General features: G+C 39.0%; 1 protein-coding gene across 3 annotated transcripts in view; it reads right to left on the bottom strand.

Annotated features, from left to right (window-relative positions):
* TRPM3 (transient receptor potential cation channel subfamily M member 3) overlaps nucleotides 1-26,673 on the bottom strand; it is a 275,279-nt gene that overhangs the window by 86,134 nt on the left and 162,472 nt on the right. For all 3 annotated transcript variants that reach the window (XM_071802596.1, XM_071802598.1, XM_071802597.1), the window contains exons 7-8: nucleotides 14,405-14,579; nucleotides 6,525-6,648 (exon numbers count right to left, since the gene is read on the bottom strand). In XM_071802596.1, coding sequence (XP_071658697.1) covers nucleotides 6,525-6,648; nucleotides 14,405-14,579 — 299 coding nt within the window. The remainder of the gene's footprint in view (nucleotides 1-6,524; nucleotides 6,649-14,404; nucleotides 14,580-26,673) is intronic.

Here is a 26,673-nt window from a genome sequence, read left to right as displayed (position 1 = left end):
CAATGTGCCATTTTTTGATTACTAAGGTACTAAGACTGGATTTACCCTGATTCATGCCAAGTCCCTTTTCTATTAAATGGATATAAGATTAGGTCTATTCACTCTCAAAGGACTATTTTGGAAGCACTGTTTTTATGACAAATGTATCTCACTCCAACTATATTGTTGTTTTCAGGGATGTGGACCTTTCTGGCTTGCCAAAGTGGCCTTTCCCAGTGCCTGCCCAATGAAGCTCCACAGATGGACCCACACAGATTGTTGGAAAGCAGATTCTTGCTTCTGAGAAACTCACATTGTGATTTGTGAACAAAGCACTTCAGTAACATGACAGTCTAAGCTGCAAAATGACTAAATACTCCTAAAGGAATGGAGCAGCCTGTATTTGTCAGAAAACTGTAACAACAGAATTACTGTCTTTAAAGGAAAATAATAAGTCTAATTTATTTACTGAGACAGAAATACATACTCCTTTGCACAGCTGGAAACAGACTTCTGAAGTATAACTCAACACAATGAGTTTTCAGGGACTATGTGAAGCGAATTAGCCCAGCCTGCTACCAGAGGGATTTGCTGCCTCACTGCCACTTGACCCCAGCACCGAGCTGGGGCACCAGCGGGAATTGTCTCTGTGAGACTGAGTCCTCAGGCAGTGTGCTCACCTGCTTTTTGTATTCTGAGAACAGCAAGGTAGCCACAGTAGAATGAAAGATCAAAAAACACCGTTGAAGATGGTCTTATTCTACTTTTTTTTTTTTAATTTATGGAATTCCATCTTATTGTAGCATTGGACTAATTGACATAGAATGTAAATGTCCAAAGAAAAAAAGTATTTTTTCTTTCCCTAAATTCCACCCCCAGCCCCTTTTTTTTTAATTTATGTTTTGCCTTGTGGGTTTTTTTTTTTTTTTTTTAAATTTAATGGTGTCCTGGTTTTGTTAAAAAACAAGTTTCTCTTTTAGTGAATTTTGCCTGTCAGCTAAAGCCTTCATATTAGCTGCATTTTCCTGGAGAACCAGACACATGTTTTGGTAAACCTAGCAATGGAATGCAAACTTATTGATAAGCATGGATGGACATCTCGCGAGAGGGGTAACGAGAAACTGGTGACCAAGAACTGACCAACTGTGTATAACATTCCATTCACGTGAATACTTCATATAAAAGTGGGAGATCACGAGGATCTCATCCCCTCTTGCCCTTTTCCTTTTCCCTTTTTTTTCCTCATGGCTGACATTAGGAGAGGACCTTGCTGGTTGTCCCTGCAAACCTAGACCTAGTAAGAGACTGAATCCAGCTCCGATTGGCTACAGAGTCTAATCCAGGACTTTGGGTGCTGGCTCTGCAGTTGCTGAGACTTTCAAGATTGGTTTTGTATATTTTGTATTATTTTCTCTATTCTTATTAGTAGCATTAGTAAAACATCTTTAATTTTTCCAACTCCCTTCTCTCTGTCCTTCTTTCCCTCCCGATCGCCTGTCCTTTGTGGAAAGGGAGGAGAAGGAGGGGCAAAAAGGGGGAAGTGGAGGGGAGAGGAGGTTAACAATACATCTGCCAGGGTTTGATTGTCACCCCGCAATCTTAACCCTCGACAAATGGCAGGCAAGGTATCATCAAATGGGCTGTTTAAGATTTTCATTAGCTACATGCAGGAGATGGGAACTTACGTAAAAAAGGTTCATGGTGCTTTTTGAAATAAAGTGCTAACTGGACTTTACAATACCGTCTCCTGATCACTTTGCTTTGGGAACTTTCATGCTCCTATTTTTGGAATTTCGTGATATAAACTTCTTTTAAGAATTCTATGCAAATGCAACAGTAGAGAATTTCCATAAATTATATACAAAACACGCTCCTGTCCTTGAAATCTACAGTTATATATACAGACCTGTGTAGTCTACTGAATTTTAAACAGATTTTATACCATAGACCTCATTAAGCATCTTGGTCTAAATATATTCCTAAATATAAACTCTGATGTTAACAGTATCAACACAGCTAAGTTTATGATTTAATAAAAACTACTCATTAAACTGAGAAGTGGATTTTACTCTGTCTTGTAAACTTAACAGATTTAGATCTCTTCTCTACTCTGGCCTCAGTTTATCATCCAGCTTGAGTACTCAGATTTTACTGGACCTCATCCTCACTAACAAGGAGGGCCTGGTTGAAGCAGTAAAGGTTGAGGGCTGCCTTGGCTGCAACGACCATGAGATGATGGAGTTCAGGATCTCATGTGGCAGGAACACAATACCGAGCAGAATCGCAACCCTGGACTTCAGCAGGACAAACTCTGGCCTATTCAAGCAATTGCTAGGGGAAATCCTGTGGGAAAGGGTACTGGAAGGTAAAGCGGCCCAAGATAGTTGGTTAGCATTCAGGGACTGCTTCTACCAAGCTCAAGACCAGAGCATCCCAACAAGTAGGAAGTCAAGGAAGGGAGCTAGAAGACCTGTGTGGTTAAACAGGGAACTGCTGGGTAAGCTCAAGTGGAAGAGGAGAGTTTACACATCGTGGAAGGAGGGGCTGGCCACTTGGGAAGAATACAAGGCTGTTGTCAGAGGATGTAGGAAGGCAACTAGGAAAGCTAAGGCCTCCTTAGAATTAAACCTGGCAAGAGGGGTCAAGGACAACAGAAAGAGCTCCAAATGCATGTCAGATAAAACTAACACTAGAGGCAATGTAGGCCCACTGATGAATGGGGTGGGTGCCCTGGTGACAGAAGATACAGAGAAGGCAGAGTTACTGAATGCCTTCTTTGCCTCTGTCTACTCTGCCGGAAGCTGTCCTGAGGAGCTCTGTATCCCTGAGGCCGCAGAGGAAGTCGGGACAATGGAGGAGTTTGCTTTGGTTGACAAGGACTGGGTTAGGGACCAATTAAGCAATCTGGTCATCCATAAATCCATGGGTCCAGATGGGATACACCTGCAGGTGCTGAGGGAGCTGGCTTAAGTTATTGCTAGGCTACTCTCCATAATCTTTGCTAAGTCCTGGGAAATGGGAGAGGTGCTTGAGGACTGGAGGAAATGTCACTCCAGTCTTCAAAAAGGGCAAGAAGGAGGACCTGGGTAACAATAAACAGGTCAACCTCACCTCCATCCCTAGAAAGGTGATGGAACAACTTATCCTAGGTGCCATATCAAGGATAAGAGGGTCATTAGGGGCAGTCAACATGGTCTCACCAAGGGGAAGTCATGTGTAACCAACCTCCTAGCCTTTTATGAGGACATAACGAGGTGTATAGATGATGGCAAAGCAGTGGATGTGGTCTATCTGGATTTCAGTAAAGCATTTGATACAGCCTCCCACAGCATCCTCACATCTAAACTGAGGAAGTGTGGTCTGGCCGATTGGGTAGTGAGGTTGACTGTGAACTGGCTGAAGGAAAGAAGCCAGAGAGTTGTGGGCAATGGGACAGAGTCTAGTTGGAGGCCTGTGTCTAGTGGAGTGCCTCAAGAGTCAGTACTGGGACCAGTATTATTCAATATATTCATCAATTATTTGGATGAGGGAATAGAGTACACTGTCAGCAAGTTTGTTGATGACACAAAACTGGGAGAAGTGGCCGACACACCAGAAGGCTGTGCTGCCATCCAGGACAAGCTGGAGAGTAGGGCGGGGAAAAATTTAATGAATTATAACAAGGGAAAGTGTAGAGTCTTGCATCCGGGCAGAAACAAGTCCAGGTTACAGTCTAAGTTGGGGAACCATCTGTTAGAGAGCAGTGTAAGGGAAAGGGACCTGGGGGTCCTGGTGGACAGCAGGATGACCATGAGCCAGCACTGTGCCCTTGTGGCCAGGAAGGCCAATGGCATCCTGGGGTGTATTAGAATGGGGGTGGTTAGTAGGTCGAGGGAGGTTCTCCTCCCCTCTACTCTGCCCTGGTGAGACCGCATCTGGAATATTGTGTCCAGTTCTGGACCCCTCAGTCCAAGAAGGACAGGGAACTGCTGGAGAGAGTCCAGTGCAGAGCAACAAAGATGATTAAGGGAGTGCAGCATCTCCCTGATGAGGAAAGGCTGAGGGAGCTGGGTCTCTTTAGCTTGGAGAAGAGAAGACTGAGGGGTGACCTCATTAATGTTTATAAATACGTAAAGGGTGAGTGTCACGAAGATGGAGCCAGGCTCTTCTCGGTGACAATCAATGATAGAACAAGGGGCAATGGGTACAAACTGGAACACAAGATGTTTCAATTAAATATGAGAAGAAACTTCTTCACAATGAGGGTGACAGAACACAGAGCACTGGAACAGGCTGCCCAGGGAGGTTGTGGAGTCTCCTTCTCTGTAGACATTCAAAACCCACCTGGACACCTTCCTGTGTAACCTCATGTAAGTGTTCCTGCTCCGGCTGGGGGACTGGACTAGATGATCTTTCGAGGTCCCTTGCAATCCCTGATTTTCTGTGATTCTGTGACTTTATTTAACAAATGAACACACACTTTATCAAATAAATGGAACATTGCACATCATAATAACGATGCTCCCTGGGCACACAATTCAGAGACCATTCTTTAAGAATGAAGCCCAGAATGCCAGAACTTGAAAAATTTGATGTTCCGTGAAGAGGATAATTTTTGTTATGGTTATGGTTTTTCCCTGGCCACCACACGTGTCAAATTTGCAAAAGACATGCCAATCTTTTCACATATTCTAAGCAGTTATTTCAAAGATAGTTTTTTGTTCCTTCCCAAAGATTAACTTGCATTTTATTTTATCTCTCCACATCTGTGATTCATCTGTATTTATGTACTTTACTATAAGATCACCTTCCTGTCTGTGTCCTGTTAGCACTTAATTGTTTAGCAGCACAGTGCAATAGGACAAGCCTCTCCTGCATTTCCTACTTTGTTTCCTATGAATTCAACAGCCACAAAATCAGGCACACTGACCGTAAATTCAGGGAAAACAGTCATGATCAATTTGCCTGCTGCTGAGCTCCCTGAGACAATCTTTTGCATCTTCCTTCTATTTGTTTCTTTGGACAGAGTGGAAATCAAGCTAATGATGAAGTCCGTTCATCAAGCAATGTTTTGCCTTCCACACAAACAAATCAGAAGGTCAAGCCTGAGGAAGGACAAGAGCAGGGACATATGTGGAAATATGAAATATCAGGCTTTGTAGAACCAGTGAAACCACCACTTACTCCTGGGAATACTTCACATCTCCAGGGTCATCCATCTCCTCTGATAATGGCATCTTCATCATTATGAGTGTTTGTGGTTTGTTTGGTTGGGTTTTTTTTTGTTTGTTTGTGTGTTGTTTTTTTTTTTTTAATTTTTTCTTCTTTCTTTTTTTTTCTTTTTTGTCTTTTTTAAACATTTATATACAAGGTGAGGAGACTTAGAAACCATTAGCCTAGTAACACATCTGAGGCATAAAATCTTTCTAGCATACCACTGTTAAGATTGACACTCTGAGCACAACTGAGGTATCAGAGAGAAACCGTGGGATCCTCTCCTCTCTGTCATTATACACGCCAGGTGATTGTGGTTCATGTAAACGTTTAGTTATGCTTGAGGAAGGCTGACCACTTTTAGATGGATGCACAAACTGCTGATTAGCGAACAATATACTGCACTTTCAACAAGCTAAACCACATAATTTGCAAAGCTCTGTCTAGAAGGTCTAGAAGGGCAGACTTTTTTTTTTTTTTTTAATAATTTGCTAACCATTCTTCCCCATTCTCCTCCAGTGGTATTAATTACTCTGTGCCATATTTTCAACTAAAATTAAAAAGCACTGCAGAGGAGGAGGTCACAAAAAACTCACATAGTTGCTGAAAATGAAACTTCTGTAAACCAACTGAGCCAGCCTTCCCTCTTGAGTGTTACCCTGCAGAGTGTTGCAGACTGTCATCAGCCTGGAATTCCAGGAAGCTGTGATATGAACCCAAAGCAAAGCTTAGAAGCATGCCTATTCAGTTAGTTTGTAACAAATGAAAACTTCTGGAACTGAATCCCCAGTTTTTTACAATGTGATTTTGCTTCAGTGATACTTCAGCAAAAGCAGCCTCATGGAGCTTCCAGAAACTGTTGAAAGCTCTTATGTTCTTCAAGGAAGTATAAACATGGACTAGAAGTACAGTGTTGCCAGTGCAGAACAGGAACCTTGGAAACAGGCTGCCACACATCTCCATAATAGAGTAATAGCCCTAGTGATACATATAGAACTCTATAGCATCTCTAAAATGATCCCAGTGACAGACAATTATCTTCCTTATGACATTTTCTGTAGATTTTAATCATGATAAGACTGAAGATGACTGAAAAGTAATAAAATCCATACTCTACTAGCTGGATTTTGTCCTGTCAAAGCAAATGTAGAGGAATTCACAAACGGAACAGATATGTTAGATTTGTCACTTTAAATGAGAAACTACAGATTAAAGCAAACAAAAGTTAGCATGATATAACATCCTTCCAAAGTGTGTATCACAATGATCAGATTTGTGAAATCCTTCAACCAGCACCTGAAACACTTGATCACTGAGCTGTTTCTTTGCCTTTAAGGAAAGTGTGAACATACCAGCTCCTTCTTCTTCATGCACTCCATGAGGATAATGAAGAGGTGCTGTGCCTGGGTTCGAGTGTATGTGAAAGTCTTCTGTATGGTAACTAGTAACTGGTCCCTCAAAGACTCGTTGATAAGTCTGAAATTCAGAAAGAAAAAGTAATATAGAAAAACAGACATGAAGGAGCATTACAGCTTCAGCCAAGGGTCAAACAAATAAGAATCAGTCAACAAATCACTGCAGATTTTTTTTAAAGAAGTTTGAAGGACAGGAACTGTTGAAACCATCAGAGATGAACTGGAAAACACTGTTCTAGAAAAACATTTCGATCATGTTGGGGTCACTCATCTCCAAAGTTTTTGTTTCAGTTCCCCCATATTGCATGACAGAAGGTCATTCAGACTATCAGCTCTGTGGGAATTCCTAACAAAAACAAGAACCACACTGACACTCCGGATTTGCTACAAAACAACACTTCTATGTGAACTGAAGATCCCTTTCTGTCAGTGAGTTCATAGAATCCAACTCATGGTTCATGTTATGAAACTGGAAGCATTTGTGTTATCATAGTTTTTTATTTTAGCTTGCATTTCCCAAGTGTTTTAACTCACCTTATTGATGCTACACAGGATCAAGTAAGAAAATGACAAAAAAATTTCTCAGTTTCTGAGTCCACTTTCAGAAACCATTTTGCATTTTGTTCATGCTGATCTTCCAGCAGTTTAAAGAGAGATTTTTATCATTTATATATTCCTCTTCAGTGCTTGCAAGTGTTAGTACGTGCAAAAAGTGGACCAAGAGCAGAAATAAATAGTAATATTAAATGGAATATTAGGATTTGGACTGCTATCAAAAAGCTTTTCCATATGGACTGTTCTGGGTGAAACACTGCTGTTCTTAATGTCTTAGAAAAAAGTGGGCTGTAATTTAGAACACGTATCCTTTGATATATGAAAGCTTCTACACTATAGGAGTTTTCTCACTTAAAAATTTTAACTGAGTGTTTCAAATCAGCTGACTCAGGATGCTTTACACGATAAGTCATTGTTGATCATCCTAGGGCACGGAGATCAGAGAATCTCCATGACTCATCTTTTACAACAGAAGGTAAACAAAGATTTAGCCCTGCAGAAACTGCAAAGAATTAGCAGAAGAAGCACATTATCTAAAAGTAATTTTTAGCTTATGGCAGCTGCTTTGGCAGAACAATGACCAAACCTCTGTTTATTTCATACTATTGCCAAAAGTTGCCTGTAGCAAGGAAGCCCAAATGACATGCAGGATATTCATTACACAATTGAATCGCAGATATGATTTAACTATCCAGTTTTACATTTACAGCAAACATGTTGTTAGAAGACACAGGGAATGGGAATGGGAAAGAGGTATAGAGGTGCACAGGAAAATACAGAATGCCTGGCATATGGAGTGCATATGTTCTCTACTGTCTAAATTTGACTCTGACTGTAAATATCCCTGTTGAGTAGGACTTCCACTTCAAAAAGAAACCTGTAAGGCATATGTCAATGTGTTTGAATTAAAATGAGTTTATATGAGGTTTTAGACTACGCTGTGCATCACTGTTCTTTCCATGCCTGGCTCCTCCCGTTATCTTCTATTTTATTACAGACTCCTCTTGAATGGAGAGCCTACCTCTGCACTTGCTCTTTTTATCACGGAGCAGTATGGCCCCAGATGTGTCTTCTCCTGAGATCCTAGACAACACTGCATTTACTGCTCACTGTCTATGTAAGTGCTCTGTCCCATCAGTGTGTCTTGCTTTCCTCCCCAAAAGGCAACACACCATGAGTTAAAACCTACAGCCCTTTTGGTGGGCAGCAGTGAGAGTCGAGAGCAGAGGACTTTCTCTGTGGTGATCATAAGAAAAAATTACCTGACCTTTTGTACAAAACCAAGGATATTGCAAGCACATGGAAACACGAAACAAGATGTCAGAGCACAGGTAGAAATGCACATTCAGTCCATATTAAAGAAAATCAACTTGGAAAGACTGATACCCTGAAAAGCAGTGACATACTTTGAGTTGCAGATTAGTAGGGCATATATGATATAAATTCTAAAGACCCTTTTTAAGGGTCTTTACAAAAAATCAGTTGGAAATTTGCTTTAATCAAGAAGGCTGTTCTTAAAAAAAAAATGGTGCTATCACTGTAACTATAAGTGGTTCAGAACTATGCAATTTTCCACCCTTCAAACTAAGAAAGAAAAAAAGGAGGTTAAACACTAAGAACAGGTTTCCTAAAAACATCAACTGAAGAATCTTAAAAGGAGATTTAAATAAAGCTCTGATTTCCTTTGGAAATGATAAACGAAAGAGAACTACATGAAGAAGTATGGTAAGTATATGAAGTATTTGAAAAAATACATGCAAATGGAGGATTCTGAAATTAGAGAATTTGAGAAAACATTTTGAAAGATCCTGGGATCAAAACTATCCTGTTTTCTCATCATAGTGTAATTTTCCTTTAAAAAAGTGTATAATCCAACCCTGAAATTTAATTCCAGAAACTGTCTCTCTCAGGCTAACACATACAGAAAGCAAGAGAAATTTGCTTTAATAGGCATGCAGTGAAGCAGAATTAAGTCCTGAGGCATCGTAAGCAGCTGTCACTTTCCTTTCCTGAATTAAAGCTATCAGAATCTGTATGATATCATGTTTAAACAGCATATAGGGCAAATTTCATGTGAAAGATATGGAGGATTTTTTTTTTTTTTTAAGTATCAGGAAGTGGTTCCCTAACTACAGGAGTAAACACCTGTAGCAGCACCACTGCTCAGAAACTTCCTGTTGTCATCATTTGATTTATGAAGTTTTCTAGACTAAGTATTTTTTTTAACATCTCTGTAATTCTACAGCAAGCCAGTTCAATGTCTTTGTGAGATGAAAAATTTGAAGTGATTGCAATCAAAAGTAGAAACAACAATAGCAAGCTTTCTGATAAAGTAATCATAGCTGAGTTAAGCTTTGTGTAAACTGAAATTCAGTCATGTCAATGAAATAATGCATTCACTCCCTAGGAACCTGTGTTAGAAGGTATCAGATCAAAGTTCCCCATTGTGTAACCCAGCTGGGACAACTACAAACTGTGCCAGGCTACTAAAGGCTAAACCTATGATGCATGCATCAAATCCAGTGCAAGTAGAACAAGTAACTTCCCAGACTACTGTGAGCAAAATAACTGTGACTTTCCAGAGAGGTGATGATTTATCCCCTGTGCAAATACAACCACATTTGTTACACATATAACTTCAGCACCATTTTAAAAAATCGCAGATTCCTACTTTTAGATTTGAGAGAAAATAGATGGCTACTTGAGTCTTGTGATTAGAAGTCTAACCTAGAACACCTCTGATTCTTGGCCACTAACTTGGGAACAGTATATTCAGCAGCCTCTGTCATGGATTATGAACTTCATATGCATAAATCTCCACTGGCATAAAACTGTACACTTTACTAGACAGAAACTCTATGACCAACTTCAAAGTCAGCATACTCTCACCCTAAGAAATCTGGTAACGTCAGATGAAGATAGTAATTTTTATCACAATTCTGCTAGGTTCCAGCCCAGAAAATATTTTGCAACATATTTAGAGTTCAGAGAAGGGTGATAAAGCTGGTGAGGGGACTGGAGCACAAGTCTGATGAGGAGCAGCTCAGGGAACTGGGGCTGTTTACCCTGGAGAAAAGGAGGCTGAGGGGAGACCTTACCACTCTCTACAACTACCTGAAAGGAGGTTGTAGTGTGGAGGGTGTTGGTCTCTTCTCCCAAGTAGTAACTGATAGGACAAGAGGACATGGTCTCAAGTTGTGCCAGGGAAGGTCCAGATTGCATATTAGGAAGCAATTCTTCACAGAAAGGGTTGTCAGTCATTGGAACAGGCTGCCCAGAGAAGTGAAGAAGTCATCATCCCTACAGGTGTTTAAAAGGCATTTAGATGAGGTTCTTCGGGACATGGTTAGTGCCTGAGTTAGGTTTTGGTTGGACTCAATGATCTTGAGGGTCTCTTCCAAATGAAAACATTCTATGATTCTATAACAATAAAGCCCTATTTGGGGCATTTTGATGGCATGAATCTCTGAATTCCATTTAATTGCCTTGGAAGCAATACTGCAGGTAACTTGCTTCTGCCTAAAGAAAGTGCCCTACAAAAAGACAATTTAACCTGTTCTTTTCTTTTGTTCCCCGCATAGTTCAAATCTGTTCTTTCATTCCTCAAATACTCAAGATAAGCCCATCTTCCTATCAATCCAGGTATTCAACTTTCACCCCCCCCAACAGCTGAATTGCTGTTGGAATTTAGATACCTACTGTCAAAAATCTGGTATCTAAAGTAGAACTACATACATCTACACTTAGTTTCAGAAAAAAAAGCTACTGATAATTATTGCTAAGAGTGACTTTTTTTTTTTTTTTTAAAGAAGATACCAAGATCAGTTTTGATGCATCAGATTATCAGAACTGACCTGTATGGCATTACCACAGGAAAAAAGGAGAAAGATGTCTTGGATCCATTAGGAGAAGTCACTTAAAAACAGTGAAGTGACAAAGTAAATGAAGTGACATCCTATTTCTGTCCAAGAGATGCTGGAAGTTTAAATGGCAAAGCAGAACATCCTTAATTGCTTTGGCCAATGCAGAAGAAACAGATGACAGCATCTTGGCATCCTCCCTCCTCAGAGAGAATTTTTTTTTAAAGTCCTGCCTAATACTTGAGGAGAGGATTGACATTCCACTCAACAACATTACAGTCTTTCAAACTCATGTATGAAGTTGTGGTGAACATTGGAGACCATTTGAAAGATCTGACCCATAGCCACAGCCATTCTCAAAATTATTTAGTCTTTTGTCCTGGTTTTGTTAAAAACCAAGTTTCTCTTTCAGTGAATTTGCCTGTCAGCTAAAGCCTTCATATTAGCTGCATTTTCCTGGAGAACCAGATACATGTTTTGGTAAACCTAGCAATGGAATGCAAACTTACTGATAAGCATGGATGGACATGTCGCGAGAGGGGCAACAAGAAACCAGTGACCAAGAAACTGATCAACTGTGTAGAACATTCTATTCACGTGAATACTTCATATAAAAGTGGGAGATTGTGGCAGAATGCAAACCCCTCTCTCTCCCCACCCTCCTTCAGTATGGAAGGAGTAGGCACATCTCCCTCTCTCTCTCTGCTACTTGAGGCTAACAGCTTCTTTTGTTTGGCCCCAGAGCACCCTGGCCAGGACCATTAGGAGAAGGGAGTGCCAAGGCGACAGTGAGCCACTGGGCGCCTGCAGCCAGTGTGGGGGATATTTGGAGGCTTCAGGGGCACCCCACAGCCAGTGTGGGGGGTGCAGAGAAGCTTCAAGAATGCCTACAGTCAGGTCTGATCAGCCTATAAAAAACAGGACTCTCGTCGAGACTCCGCCCATTGTCGCGGGTCTCTCGGAGCACGAGTGAGATGCTGCCACCAAGAGCCGCTCCCTGGATGGAGACTCCGCTTGCCTTGCTGCCACGTGTGTGAGTAGAACTTCTCGCAGGATTGCGAGTATATTTATATCTTTTCCATGCACATATGCACGAGTAACTTTCCGTGCATATTTGCACATGTACTTTAAATTATTTCCTCGCACAATCGTGAGTGTATTTTCCTTTCCGTGCACATATGCACATGTAACTTTCTGTGTTTAATACAAGCACGAGTAACTTTCCGTGCACATATGGACGAGTAACTTTCTGTGCACATTTGCACGCGTACTTTAAATTATTTCCTCGCACAATCGCGAGTGTATTTTCCTCCCGTGCTTCCATATAGGCACATGTAGTATTCCATGCACATTTGCACGTGTGAGTAAACTAACCCTCGCAGAATTGCATGTATTATAGATTTACCCTCGCGGAATCGCGAGCGTACACTTTCCGTACTCACTACGAGTACCTATATCTCTATAAGAATAATCCCGCACCGTGTTCAGGCAAGTGTGTACTCTTCCTGGACTCAGACGGTTCCGGCATTGTTTTGGGTGAAGCCACGTGCATGTACGCTGTGGACCACCTATTGTATTAGTTGCTGCCCCTTAATAATTTTCCTCAACTGATATCCGAACCTATATTTAAGTCACTTTTGGAGTGCTAAAACCCTGTTAATCACCGGTTTAATAAAAGTTGTTTTGGACCCTGTTGCCCCTTAAACTAGCCTCGGGGCTCTTCCGTGACAGAGATCATGAGGATCTCGTCCCTTTTCCCTTCTGTTTATGGCTGATATTAGGAGACGACCTTGCTAGTTGTCCCTGCGAACTGAGGCCTAGTGACAGACTGAATCCAGCTCTGATTGGCTGCAGAGTCTAATTCAGGACTTTGGGTGCTGGCTCTGCAGTTGCTGAGACTTTCAAGATTGGTTTTGTATATTTTGTATTATTTTTTCTATTCTTTTTAGTAGCATTAGTAAAACATTTTTAATTTTTCCAGCTCTCTTCTCTCTGTCCTTCTTTTCCTCCCGATTGCCTGTCCTTAGTGGGAAGGGGGGAGAGGGAGGGACAAAAACGGGGAAGTGTGGGAGGAAGTGGAGGTTAACCATACATCTGCCAGGATTTTATTGTCACCCCACAATCTAAACCCTCGACATCTTTTTTCTCTAGAGATTTTTAATAATGGAGTCATACAATGTGCTAGAGATTTACAAATAATATGCTTAACCCAATTTCAAAATGCAAGTTCATTACAGATATTTTAAATTTATTGTTAGTAAAATGTTTTGAAATTCTTGAAATGAAACGCTCAATTCAATGAACTGCACATAATTAGTTCCTAACTTTTCATTTGTGATTTAAAAAAAAATTATTCCTTTTATTCAGGATAAATATATTCATAAAGTATCAGTGTGATGTGAAAACTATTCCCTTCCCTCCTTTATAGGAAGCTTAGGGGATTTTCTGTTTTAATTATGATTTGCACTTTAGATAATCACACCATATGTAAGAAACAGCTCTGCTGATGTTTTCTTCCTTTGGAATTACAAATAAGACACAGTTGTGCTACTCTGTGGGACTTACTGAATTTCTCATATGTATGAGTCTCCATCCTTGGTGATATTCAAAAGCCATCTGGACATGGCACTGAGCAACCAGCTCTAGGTGGCCCTGCGTGAGCAGATGTGTTGGACTAAATGACCTCCAGAGGTCCTTTCCAACCTCAACTATTCTGTAATTCTATGGTTGTTTTCATATTTTGGAGACAGAGGAGAGGATACTAAAGATTTGGGCATTCAGTCATAATATGCACTTTGGAACTTGCAAAACGTGCTTACAGCCTGATTCAAAAAACCACACTTGATTCTTCTATAACTCAAGCTAAATACTACCCTTGCGTCACCTTGAGTGTGCAGAGAAAGGTCAGACAGTGCAAACACAGATCAGTGCACAAGCAGTCACCTGTGAATATAGGGGGGTGTGCGGGATCATGCCCAACAAGCAAGCCAAATACAAACTAGCTTATGTGAACATATTGGGCTAAACAAAACCTGAAGACAGCAGTACACTACACCATAATGGCATAGCATATATAAGCTAGTGAAAATAACTACCCGTGCCCTTCGACTGAATCTCTTGACTCGCAACCACAAGACACCATACATTGTACAAATCGATGGGTTACATGTTATTGCAAGTAACTATATGATAGAGTTACTAGACGTGTTCTATTCTGTAGTCTTTCCTCAGTGTTGCTTTAACACTCCATTGATTTTTTTTATTTTTTTTTTTTCCTTCTGGATACCTTCAATATTTCACCCGTAGGTTTTGCACTATATTGCTTATAACCTCCTGGGCTCTGTCTTACCACTGAATTGAACCTGCGGATGGAGAAAGAAGACACACTAGGAAATGACTTACCCTCCTTCTTCAGAGTATTTGTGACCAAAGGCAAGGATGTCAGATGCCCGGCCACTGCCATCACATATCACAACGGGAACAGGAGGAGTGTCTCGCAGGTACTCCAGAACAATGGAGATAACATTGGGACCTCCTTCCACAATGAGGGCCACCACTGGAACCCCTTGACCAATTCCTGGAGTAAAAGAAAGAAACAAACACAAAAACACAACAAAAAACAAAGGAACAAAAAATACAAAGCCAGCAAAGCAAACAAAACATAACGGAAGACAGGAAAAAAAAAAAATTAGACTGAAATTACTGCATTGTCACTGTACAGTGTTAGGTTAGAGAAAATAGCATTCAGAAAAATCATAGATTTTAAGGATAGAAGGGACCAGTGTAGTCATCTTGTCGGTTCCGCTAAGTAAACCATGATATTCTAGAATTATCTGGTGTTTTAGATACAATATTTATGGTGGAAATAGACCACGACTTTTTCAAAAGATTGAATCTTTGTTTGAAAGCATAAGGAAGCTGCCACAATTCTTCCTAACATGTTCAGAGTCATGATTTTGTAACTTGCTTGTAATCTAGATTTTGCATGGTGTCAGTTTCCAACCATTGGGTTTTCCAGTAGCTTTGCTTGCTGTTTTAAAATCCCGTCTATGATATTTTTGTTGCTGTATTAGATGCATTTTAAGGTTGCAGTTGGGTAGTCCTTTAGCTTTCTATTTGGTAAACTAAACATATTGTGTTACAAGTCAAGGCAATACTTGTTTTCCAATTCCAGTCAGTCTCTTAATTTTTCTCTGAATTCTCTCCAAATTTTGCAGCGTATTCCTTGATTTGCAGACCTCACACTGGATACATTACTCCAGAAAAAGCTGAACTAATGCTGAACTAGAGGAGAGACATATCCATTTTCAATACTTCTGGTACACTTAGATCAGAGTCCTCTGCAAAAGCTGAAGCACAGATTTTGCCCAGAAAGTCTTACAGATTTAGAGAAAGACAATCTGACACCAGGCTGGCGTTAACAAGACTGAAAAAGCTTTTATGGTTGGTACTTACGGCCCAGTTCAAAGGACATTCAAAAGGACTCAGGCAGTAGAAATAGTTGAACATTTTCTATTAGCATTTTTTTTGTCAACAGAAAGTTTTTCATTTTAAAGTAACTTTTCCTAAGAAACACTATAAGCATTCGGCACAAAATTTCCATGTTACACTACAAAACAGAAAGGGTGTCCCAAACTGTTAATAGTTGGGTTGGGGAGTTGCATAAGGCCAGGTATCAAGAAGTTTTAATGTGACTGCCTTAGGCTTCCATTTAAAGTGAGTTCAGTCCACGGAAGCAAACATAAGCCTGTGGGACTGCAACATTGAATCTGGTTAGATCCTCTAGAAACATTCACGAATCTAATGATTTTTGATAGTCACAAAAATTTTTAAAGATGTAGATTTCTGTCAAAAAATGAAGTGAGCTGTCCTTTAAAAAAGAAAAACCCCAGTTCTTACATAAAACAGCAAAATATTGTAAGCACCTCCTGAACAACTTTACAAGCAAACATGGTGTTGGATGCTTTGTTATGGCTGTATCTACTGTCAGTTTGTATCTCTTTTATTACATAAATAAAGTGCATGGTGTTTATTTAAGCAAACTATAAGCAGAGTTATAAAATGCAGACTATTGTAAGAAAGTAAGAATGGTAAAACATAACAAGGTGATCAACAGAACAATTTACATAGAGTTCACTTCAGGATTTCCCTGAATAGCTTCTCTACCTAATCCTTAAGTTCCTTCAATGGTCTTAGTGGAAAAGCAGTTTTTGTGAGCAGAGTTAAATGAGAAAGGAAAATTAGGAACTGTGCTTAAGAAGAGTGAATTGTAAATCTCATGGATTAACCTGTCCCACATACACTTCATTAACATTAAGGGATCTAAGATAAGGATGAATTTTGTTTGACAAATTTGCACTGTTTACCTACATTCATCTTAATCATGCTTGAAATTACATCCTTTAGGAGTGCATTCTAGATATAAACAATATAAAACATTTTTTTTTTTCTGAGGGTCTTATAAATAACGTTATTTTATTGCCTTAACAACGTATGTAATATGATACATTTGGTTGCAGTTGAGCATGCAGCAGAGAACCTCACGTCACAAGTCTGCCCAGGTTCTCCTTTGCTACTAGGTGACAAAAGAAACATTTCTATTCATGTCTAATACAATAATTTTTTTTAAGACAATTGCTATCACAAAATCAATTAAAAAAAGGTTCTTCATGATGAATATTTTTCTTTATGGTACTTGCAAACATAATCACATGGAAGCTGAAGAGAGACTCTCTTCAATTAAATTTTAATACAAAATTGGAAGAAGATATTTTATCATTTAATTTCTTCTGGTCTGGCTTATGAATGTTACCAAGTTTTTTGAACTTTCTATCAGTACTTGCTGCTTCTCATGTAGATTTTCTCTATACTACACTGTACAGCCAATACTCTGAGCATTTTTAGTTCTGCTGTTAGTTTTTCAAGATATGAGTTCTTGGTAGCTGAACAAGGATTTCCCTTTATTGTTCTTGGTTTAGTCCTCCTTGCTTGAAAGACTGATCACAGAGGAGATCTAAACATGAAGTCTGACTAGAAGGCCCACAACTCACTGAAATCTTACATCAGCATTCCTCTTCAGCAGCGTAGTATTTTCCACTGGAAACTGACTGGTAGGGCCCATTTTGTTTCATTATGGCCAAAAAAACCTCCCAGTGGTGTGTTTAGAAGTCTGATCCTAACATTTACCAAAGGTAGTCTTTTGTAAAGTATTTGCTATAACATCATATATGAAATTGTGAGCAAAACTGCATAGGAGTACAGAGATTTGAAAGTATATAATTAACTAATGGGTACAGTTGTATGTGGAACTGTAGTACTAATGGAGTTTCTTGAAGAACTTACCCTGATCCTATTATTATTATTGATGACTTCAAGAAGTAGAACTGATACTGACATCTGCTAATAAGATAATATTAAGTATTCTCAGTAACTAGTTATATTGTGTCTGGATGACATTAGAGTAACAGAAATGGTGAAAATTCACAGTGCATGACACAAAGTCATTTACTGGGTGATTAATGAATTGTGCTGTAAACTGGGAAGTCATTAAGAGGAAATACTAGAAAAGAGAAAGATGTGATCCAGCTGATCACAGGAGAACTGGGTCTTTGGTGTAGCAAGGCAATGAAGAAGGCAGATATGATCCTGGAATACAGACAGTAAAGCATTTTCAGTAGGAAATATGGGTACAACAGAGCCAGTATGCAAGCCACTCATGAAATTCCACGCAAAATCCTGTATGTAGCTATGCTCACCCATGCTCAAAAAGAACAAACTAGAACAGATGGAGGAAAAAGTCAAAAGGAGTATATGGGGAATAAACACCCCATCTTATAAGAAACGATTAGATGAGTTTGGCTCATCTTCCTTAGCAAATTGAAGAATGAAAGACAATACGTCTGAATATCCTCGTGTTCAGTTTTGGGCCCCTCACTACAAGAAAGACATTGAGGGGCTGGAGAGAGTTCAGAGGAGGGCAGCAAAGCTGGTGAGGTGTCTGGAGCACAAATCTGATGAGGAGTGGTTGAGAGAACTGGGGCTGTTGAGCCTGGGGAAAAGGAGGCTGAGGGGAGACCTTATTGCTGTCTACAACTACCTGAAAGGAGGTTGTAGTGTGGAGGGTGTTGGTCTCTCCTCCCAAGTAGCAAGTGACAGGACAAGAGCACATGGCCTCAAGTTGCACCAGGGGAGGTTTAGATTGGATATTAGGAAAAAATTATTCCCAGAAAGGGTTATCAAGCACTTGAACAAGCTGACCAGGGAAGTGGTTGAGTCACCATCCCTGAAGGTGTTTAAAAGATGTATAGATGAGGTTCTTAGGGACATGGTTTAGTACCAGACTTAGGTTTATGGTTGGACTGAATCTTGAGGGTCTCTTCCAACCAAAAGAATTCTATGATTCTATGACATACGGTACATTGGCTATTAGTAGTTTTAGACAGAGTTCAGAAGATTCCTGGCTATCAGAGGTATGAAGTCTTCACAGCATTCTAGTAAGACTAAAACGGAAAAACTTCCTGAGTTTGGAGTGACGTTCGATAATCACTGTAGATGCAGTCACCTTATGTATCTCAAACTGTTCCTAAAGCAGCTTCCTTCAGTCTACTGGAAGTTTGTTCAATCTCAATCTATTCTGCTTGAAATTGATGAGCTATGTAATTTTTTAGGTTTTCAACTTCTATAGTCACAACAGTTGTGTGGTATATAACAGTTCTCTGCAAGTGTTTCAGTTGTGTTTCACTGCAATTGATGAAATGGCATTTTTTCTCCCCTCGATCCTGTAGAAACACATCCAGCATGAAAAGTCCTCTAATTGGAGGCTAGTGAAACAAAAAACCCCTTCTCTCTAAATCCCCTCCTCAATTAAACTTTATAGGTTTGAGTTTAAAGAAAAAAGTTCATGTGAACCTTAATTTATCATATATGATTAAGTTCCAGATTGAAATACAAGTCTTTCAATTATTCTGGTAGATTTCTTAGTAAAACAGAAAACATTTAAAACACAAAGTTGATTTTTACATCTCCTTTGCTTTTGGAAATTCTCGCTGAGACTCAGCAAATAGAATTTTTTTCTTTATAATTTTCATTGTTGTCCATAAATATTTTTGGTTTACAAAAACATGTTGTTTCTTTAGTTTGGAAGAAAAATTAGAAATAACATTTCTGGAATTAGATATAGCATTTTAAAATCAGTTAATAATAATTTGTTGATATTTCTTCAGACTATAATGACTTCTGGCTTTCAGAAAACCTCTCTGAAGCTTGTCTGGATGCTAATGTTATGAGCTTTTCCAGATTTATGATGATTAACTTCTGAGCAGTGATGGTATCTACAGTGTATGAAAGGAAGTCTATAGACATGGGAAAAAAAAAAAAAAAGGCCTGTCTGCTCGAGTATCTTAAAATTTGAGAAAGATAGCATGTGGGAAATATGACAGTCTCAGTTTTCTATGATGTTTCCAATCACATTTAAATTATTTTTGGCATTATATTTGTTTCAGAATAAAAGCTTAGCTACTTAGCCCAAAAGAGTCTGTATCTCAATAATTCTCAGGTGAAACCCAGAGAAAATTTTGAATTAAACTTTTACATAGTTTGATGTAAAAAATCCTGGATTCATCTTTGCTGTTAAATATTAGGAATTTGGAGATGAATGCAGAGAGTCTGTAGAAAAATTACAGTGGGTAGGAAGACACTGGTTGATTAAATATTGACACTGCATTTGCTAAGAATTTTTGCACCTATGAACCTGAGAACTGAACATGCCTCATCTTACTGTAATATCAGATCAATTTGCAAAATGTTGGCATGTCATGCCAATAAAGACAGAACCTTCACTGGGGGAAGAAGGCAGCTGATTTTAACTCATAATCAAAAGAGTTTTCCTTGTAGCTCTCTGCATCTCATTAGAAATGCAAGAGTCAGGAATTCTCTGCAAGAGCACTATTTCAGCTTGTGCATGCACATTATATAACAGTCTGCAAAGTAGGAGCTGGAAATGCCTGATATATCCACAGAGAGCCTCTTGTTTCAGCCCGTTCGTTCAGAAGGAGAATGTCAGACTGGGAGATGAGATGCAAAATCTGAAATAACACATTCTTTTCAAAGCCAAGGACACCACAATTAAAAAAAGAGTTTCTTGCTAGAGATGTGATTGTCAGAAAGGAGGCAATCCCAAGATAGAACCACGCTGATGAAAAACTGGACTACATTACCAGGGTTGCTGTCTCCTAGCACACAACCAGAAGGTGGGAACTTTGTGTCAAGCCCAATAAGTCAACAAGAAAGATGTATTCCCTTCAAGTGTGTTTTTTTTTTTTTTTTTTTTGTGTGTGGAATTTACCACAAAATAGCCCTAGTCTGGGTAAAACTAAGGATAGCATTCATCTTGCTGGGTAATCTGAACAATACTGCCATTTTCACTGAGTACTCTAGAAGTATACAACCTTAGAAATTGTGTGTTTCGTATTTTTTCAACAGAAAAGACAGTAGCAATAATATAGTCCACCGAAATCTTTTCCATTCTTAAACTGCAGATAACCCTTCTCAGTATAGAATAACACATTATCATTATCAGGAAAGACTTGCAATCACTGGTGTTGTGCTCCAAATATAGAAAAAGACTAATTCATTTTCACAGATTTGCATATTTTTCCTGTTTCTTAGAAGGCAGTAAAAGACATATTACTTAGAATTTTTTTACATCATTTATAGAGAAAGACATAATCTTTTAAATTCAAGTAGATTATTTTTAACTATCTGAAAAATTATGATGTTTTCCAGCCGCCTGATAGTTACATGGAGGATTTATTTCTAAATTTACTCAGCTCATTGTTTTTTTCAGCATTTCTAGGATGGGCTTTGGTTTCAGCAAATCTTTTTCCCTTTCCTTTTGTAAAATAGAGAAACCTTTGTGTCTAGCATTATATCTGTGGACTTGAGAACAGCTGGGAATGTTGACTATTGTGTTAACCCTGTGAAGTTTGCCACTTGGTTAATTGGCAGTTGCACATCCCCCAGATGAGATCCAGAACCTTCAACGGGGCAGCTGATGGCTCTTTAGCACCTTTTGTGCTCCACTGTGCCTGTGCCCATAGGGTGGTGCTGACAGTCATGTCCTCCCCACTGGGGGCAGGGTGACTTCAACTCCATCTTGCTGGGGGTGGGGGGGACAGGAGGGGTGGGACCCTCAGTCAATTGACAGGGTCCTCAACAAAAGAGGTGCCCAGAGAAGCTGAGCAGCTTCTAGACCATACTGTAATGCCCACAGCCAGATCTGACCGGGCTATAAAACGGGGTCCCTGTTGAAGACCCCCTTGGAGTGGTCTTGGAGGAGCAGGTCTGTGAACTGGAGCTCTCCCCTCAGACTGGGACACTGTCTAAGGAGACTTCCCAGGATTGAGAGCACCTCAACTCTTCCCGTGGTGCTTTTTTTCTCTATTGGATATATCCCTGAGTGAGTCCTCACCTAAGTGATTATTTCTTCTGAGTACCTTTGAGTGAGAGACCCCTAGTTTTGTTTCCTGTGAGTGTATGTGTGCACATTTTGGATCCTCATTATTCTTATATTGCTGTAAGCCAATAATCTCCTCAACTGGTATCCAAACCTGTGTTTTATGCTAAATAACTGTATATGCTAAATAATTGCATAAACCCTGTTTCTAGTCTGTTCATTGGATACAGTTTTCTGACTAGAATAAAGTCTGTTTTGGAACTTGTTTTCCACCTAAAACAGGCTTTAGGGTGCCTCTGTGACAGTTAACTACACTGATGTTTCAGGAAGGAAAAGGTCTGATCTCAAAATCAAAAGTCTTCCTACTTAAGAATGGTCTCAGATTTTTTTTTCTGTGGTATGCAAAATAGTTCATAAGCCACAGAGGAGATTTTTTCCTCACATTTTCAAAGGAGATATCCAGCTTGTATTCAACAGCAAGCGTGTGTGAAATATCTCATACAAACTTGCACATTACTGTTTCTCATTTAATAAGATCCCCACCTGACATACTTAAATTTTAGCATTCCTGCTATAAATGCAAAAAAAAGCTAGTCTCTCATTACTTAGTTAATAGAATACTGACAAAACAGTGTTTGTATTTTCATTTTGTATAATGATTCATGCAAAAAGAAGAAGAAATAGTACCAAAGACCTGGGAGCTAAAACCAGCTGTCTGAGGCTCATCTTTTTCTTAATTTCTAAAACAGTAACTTGTATTTGGAGCATTTCAACAAGCATAGATTTTTGCAGGGTACACTAGATTGCTAAGTGGTTCATGGTGTTAGCTATTGGTGCATTGGTTCAATATTGTAAATTAGACTGCAATATTGCTTGAAAGATTTATACAGTCAACCTAAAGCTTCATTACTGTGTTATTGCCTTTGTGCACAGCAGCAGAGCCACTGAGAGACTTTCCAGCAATTGTGATTCCAGGAAGTTACATACATACCAGAACATTTGTCCTGATGTGCACCAATATCAGCTTGTAGGCCTTCATGTTATTATACAGAAAAATAATCCCATTTTCCCCTTGACAAAGTGGCAGCACATGAACATGTAAGCTAAAACAATAAACTAGAAGACATGAATGAATTTGGAAATGGAAGCGAGAAAAAAATGCATAATGCCTTTGTGGTGTGAAAGGGGATTTTAAAAAATCAATCACGCTTTGCAGAAGTCCTACTTTCTTTTCCCAGTTCTTGGAAAAACACGAATGTTTAATACTGTTAGTATACTTATAAATAAGCTATAATTATCCTATAAATTATTACTAATTCTTTTTATGATGAGCTAAACATGAGTTACCCATCTTTTCACAGATCAACAAGTGAGTAAAATGCCTCATTTACTGAAACATGCGTTTACTACTCATGTTTTTAAGTGTGCTTATAAGAGTAACTGGGACATGTTAGAATGTTGCATACTATTTCTAAGTTCACCCCTGAGATCTGTGCAAATAAAACTGAGTGTCTCTAAGTCATTCATCATTCCTATCTGACACAGGGCAAACCAGCATTCCTTTCTGAGTATTTTGCAGAGTTTGAGGCTTATGGTTTCTTGAAACTCAAGTTGGAAGTTGGAGGTTCTGGTAACTTAAAGAAAACGAAAGAAAGACCTTAGCTCAAGAAGTCTGTCTTAAAAGTTTAACTTCCAGGCCATTGCAATATTTCATGGGGCCAGCACAGTATACAGCAGTGTGTTGCATCAGCAAAGACTGAAAAAACACATCACATTAAAAAAACCCTGTGGCTTTCAGAAGCATTTTGATCCAAGTGTTTGCATAACACTTGGTTATCCTAGTGAGAAGTACTTACACAGAATGGATAAAGGGATAAATATGCCCTGCAATTTTAATAAGCAAAAGTCCACCCAGCATGAGCTTAAAAGTTTGAGGACAGTAATTTTTAATTTCTGAACGAATATTTGCCTTACAGTAATACAGGATCAACAGATATTGCTCTTTGCTTGTTAACAGAGTGTGCCTAACCACAGGGTAAGTTTTGCTTAAGCAGATTGTAAATGGTATTGGATTTACAACAGTCTTTAAATAGTTTGCCCATACAAATCTATCTGCTTCACCTCTGGACATCTATGCCTGTGGTCTCAAGTGCCTCAGAAAGGCTAAGTGACAGCAAAGAACATCCTGAAATAGTCCAGATCCTTCCTATTAGGTTACAGTGAAATAACATTACAGCTTGGGTTTTTTCAGGCTATTGTTTTCAGTCTTCAGGCCCTTTTGGAAACAACTCCTGATGCATATGAAACAATTTTGGCTAAAATATCAATAGCAAACACATAAGATGACCTACATATGCAATAGATCTGCTTCCACCAGCTCTGCAAATCACAGCTTCCACAGCTTGCCACCAGAACAACTACACCATTAACTGAAAAGTGAACATGACTGGAAAAAAAGAAATGTAGCTTGCTTTCACAGAGTGATGGAAAGGGATGCTGGGTCTTATTACCCAGAAAGACAGGAACATCCCTCAGATGCCTCAACTTGCTCAAACTTAATTTCACATAGCTGTTCTTCTTACAGTCAGCTCTCCCTTTTCCTCACTTCTTATCTCCAGTACTTTCCCCAGAACAGAACCAGTTACTTCTTACTCCAGATATTATAAAGATGAGATAGATATTTGTTTTAATCCTTGAGAGGATTGTTCAATAATCAGAACAGAGAAACTTAAAGATTTTATTTAAAAAAAAAAAACCCTCATTCTACCCTCTTCTGAACAACTTTAACTGTTTTCTACTTTCATAAATTAAATGGAACTTCCACTTGTGTGGAAGGGCATTACATGCCCTACATCTAGAGAAAACAAAGTGATCTGGTAAGCCAATAGAACACATTCTAAGAATATTTGTTGTCTTTCTCAAATGCTCAGAACTAAAGGATTATGTGTGACAGAATGACACAGAACCACTACTAATAAAGGAAGGCTCACAACCATTTGACTTATTTTTGCTCTTCAATTTTTTTTTTTTTTTTTTACATTTCTTCTGCCATAGGTTCACTGAATCTCATTTTCTATAGTTTCCTTTTTTCTTTTCATGCTTCCCAACCATGCTTTAAAATTACTATAATGAATTTCATTTTGTTCTGCTTTATTGTTTCATTTGTAGCTTGCATTCATTCTCCTTGTTCTCCTTGTTATGGTCACTTGCATTTTGTGTTCTCATCTCATTTCCTTTTTGCTATCCCAATCACACTTTCACTTCCTCTCTGTCTCCTTATGTCTAATCCATAATCCTCTTTTATCTTCTATATTTTTAATCATGCTCTTCACTAAGAGTATGATCACATTTCATTTGTGCTAGCCTATTCTCCTTTCTCTTCTCCCTCATCTGAGTACTTTCACTTTTGTTTGTCCAGTGCTCCTGCATCATCTGTCTAAATCTACCTAGTGATGTATCTGCCATCCTACCAGATGTGTCATTGACACAGAAATCTGTGGACCTGATGCCTAGACCCTAACTTAATATTGGACTGATCCTAAAAACTTCTTCAAATGACATCAAGGATGGTAACAAGAAAAACTGATGAAAAATTTGTGATGCCCTCTTTGGATTTTCATACCTGTCTTTGCAAAAGAACAAACCTTAGAGAGTCCTTGAAACAGGCAAGATGCAGGAAGAGTCTATGTAAGACTAAGCCCTGGGATTTGTGAACCTCACATGGCAGTAAGAACCCACTTGATTGCTTTCTACAGGGTGGTGATATATTTTTCAAAGCTGGTATGTCAAGTTCAAAGACATGAACACAAGAGCCTTCATGGATTTCAGTCAAAACTTACCCTATCTGGCCTAGCAGCCAACTGTTTATTAGACCCATACTACAGGACCTAACTGATTTAACTTTTCTTGGAGCTCATCAACTGTAGGTAATGGCCTAAAGATTCAGAAACAATGACAATTTCAGTAATTTTCACATTCTGTCTAATATTACTTGGTACTTTCCCTGGTTCGGATGTGAGCACTACCACATTGCAGCCAGCACTTTAGAAAGTTCTCAGAGTAACATAACCAACTTTTACACTGCCTTGAACTACATATTGAGGAGGTTTTCCTTGTCATATTTTGCATATTTGTCAAAATATTGGACACTATATAATCTCAGAAAATTATCCCTTGTTTCTTACCTGCTCTAGAAAACTACAACAGGTGAGACACAGAACAGCAGAAATGTTGCTAAAAATAATCCGCTCTAAAATAATCTGTTTCTTAGTTTTATAGCTTTGTTTTGATTTTTATAGTGAGTTCAATAAATCTAAAATGTCCAGACCAGAGGTGAAATGGCCTGTGTTATTTTGCTTGTATATCAATTATATGAAAACACATGTTTTCAACAAACTGATCTGCTGAAAGTCAAGCCCATGACAGGAATTTATTGATCCATTTGTACTCAATCAATTGCATATTTATCTGTGCTTCAAGAACAGTTTTTAACCTGCATGTGCTTTCTCAACCTATTCTCAGATGATATTTATGTCTCCACTGCCTGATCAACCAACATTATGATGCTTTTTTATGAAAATGACCAAGCTTCCATCTCTAACAAAATCTGAAATGAGTCAAGCTTCAAATAGTTCTGAGTTTAACTCAGATTTCACAGAACTCAAACTTGCAGCAGGCTTCTTAGGAGAAGAAATAAGTCTGTACCTACATCTTCCCCACTACGCAGTTATGAAAATGCATCTAGGGCTGCACAGAATATGAAGGAAAAATCTGAAACAAATGAGAATTCCAATGTATTTGATGATGGTGCAATGGTCAGAGAAGATGCCAGTGATGACAGTTGAACGTCCCTTTGCCTTCCCAGCCCCCTTCATATATTCTCAGGCATAGGATGACAAAGGGAAGTCCACGGGTCACATGAACAGATATTGTTGACACATTACCCTGTCCAAATTGCCTTGTCTACTTAATCAATCACCCAACTCTATCCACCAATTACTTACTCAGAGGTAACTTTTTCTCACAGGCCTACTAAAACTCAACTACATTCAACGAGTCAATTAAGAAGAAAGATGAAATACAGGGACACAGTTACCAACATCTATGGTCTATTTTAAAACAGCATACCATAGAGGCAGAGCAAACCTTTAGCACCAAACAGCATGTTTAAACTAAGAACAACTGCAGATTGATAATGAAACCCTATGTGGTCTAGGAG

Source organism: Patagioenas fasciata, chromosome Z (assembly GCF_037038585.1).
Source record: "Patagioenas fasciata isolate bPatFas1 chromosome Z, bPatFas1.hap1, whole genome shotgun sequence".
Classification (NCBI taxonomy): domain Eukaryota; kingdom Metazoa; phylum Chordata; class Aves; order Columbiformes; family Columbidae; genus Patagioenas; species Patagioenas fasciata.
Note: the sequence above shows the minus strand (reverse complement) of the source record. Positions and strands in the feature narration are given on the sequence as shown.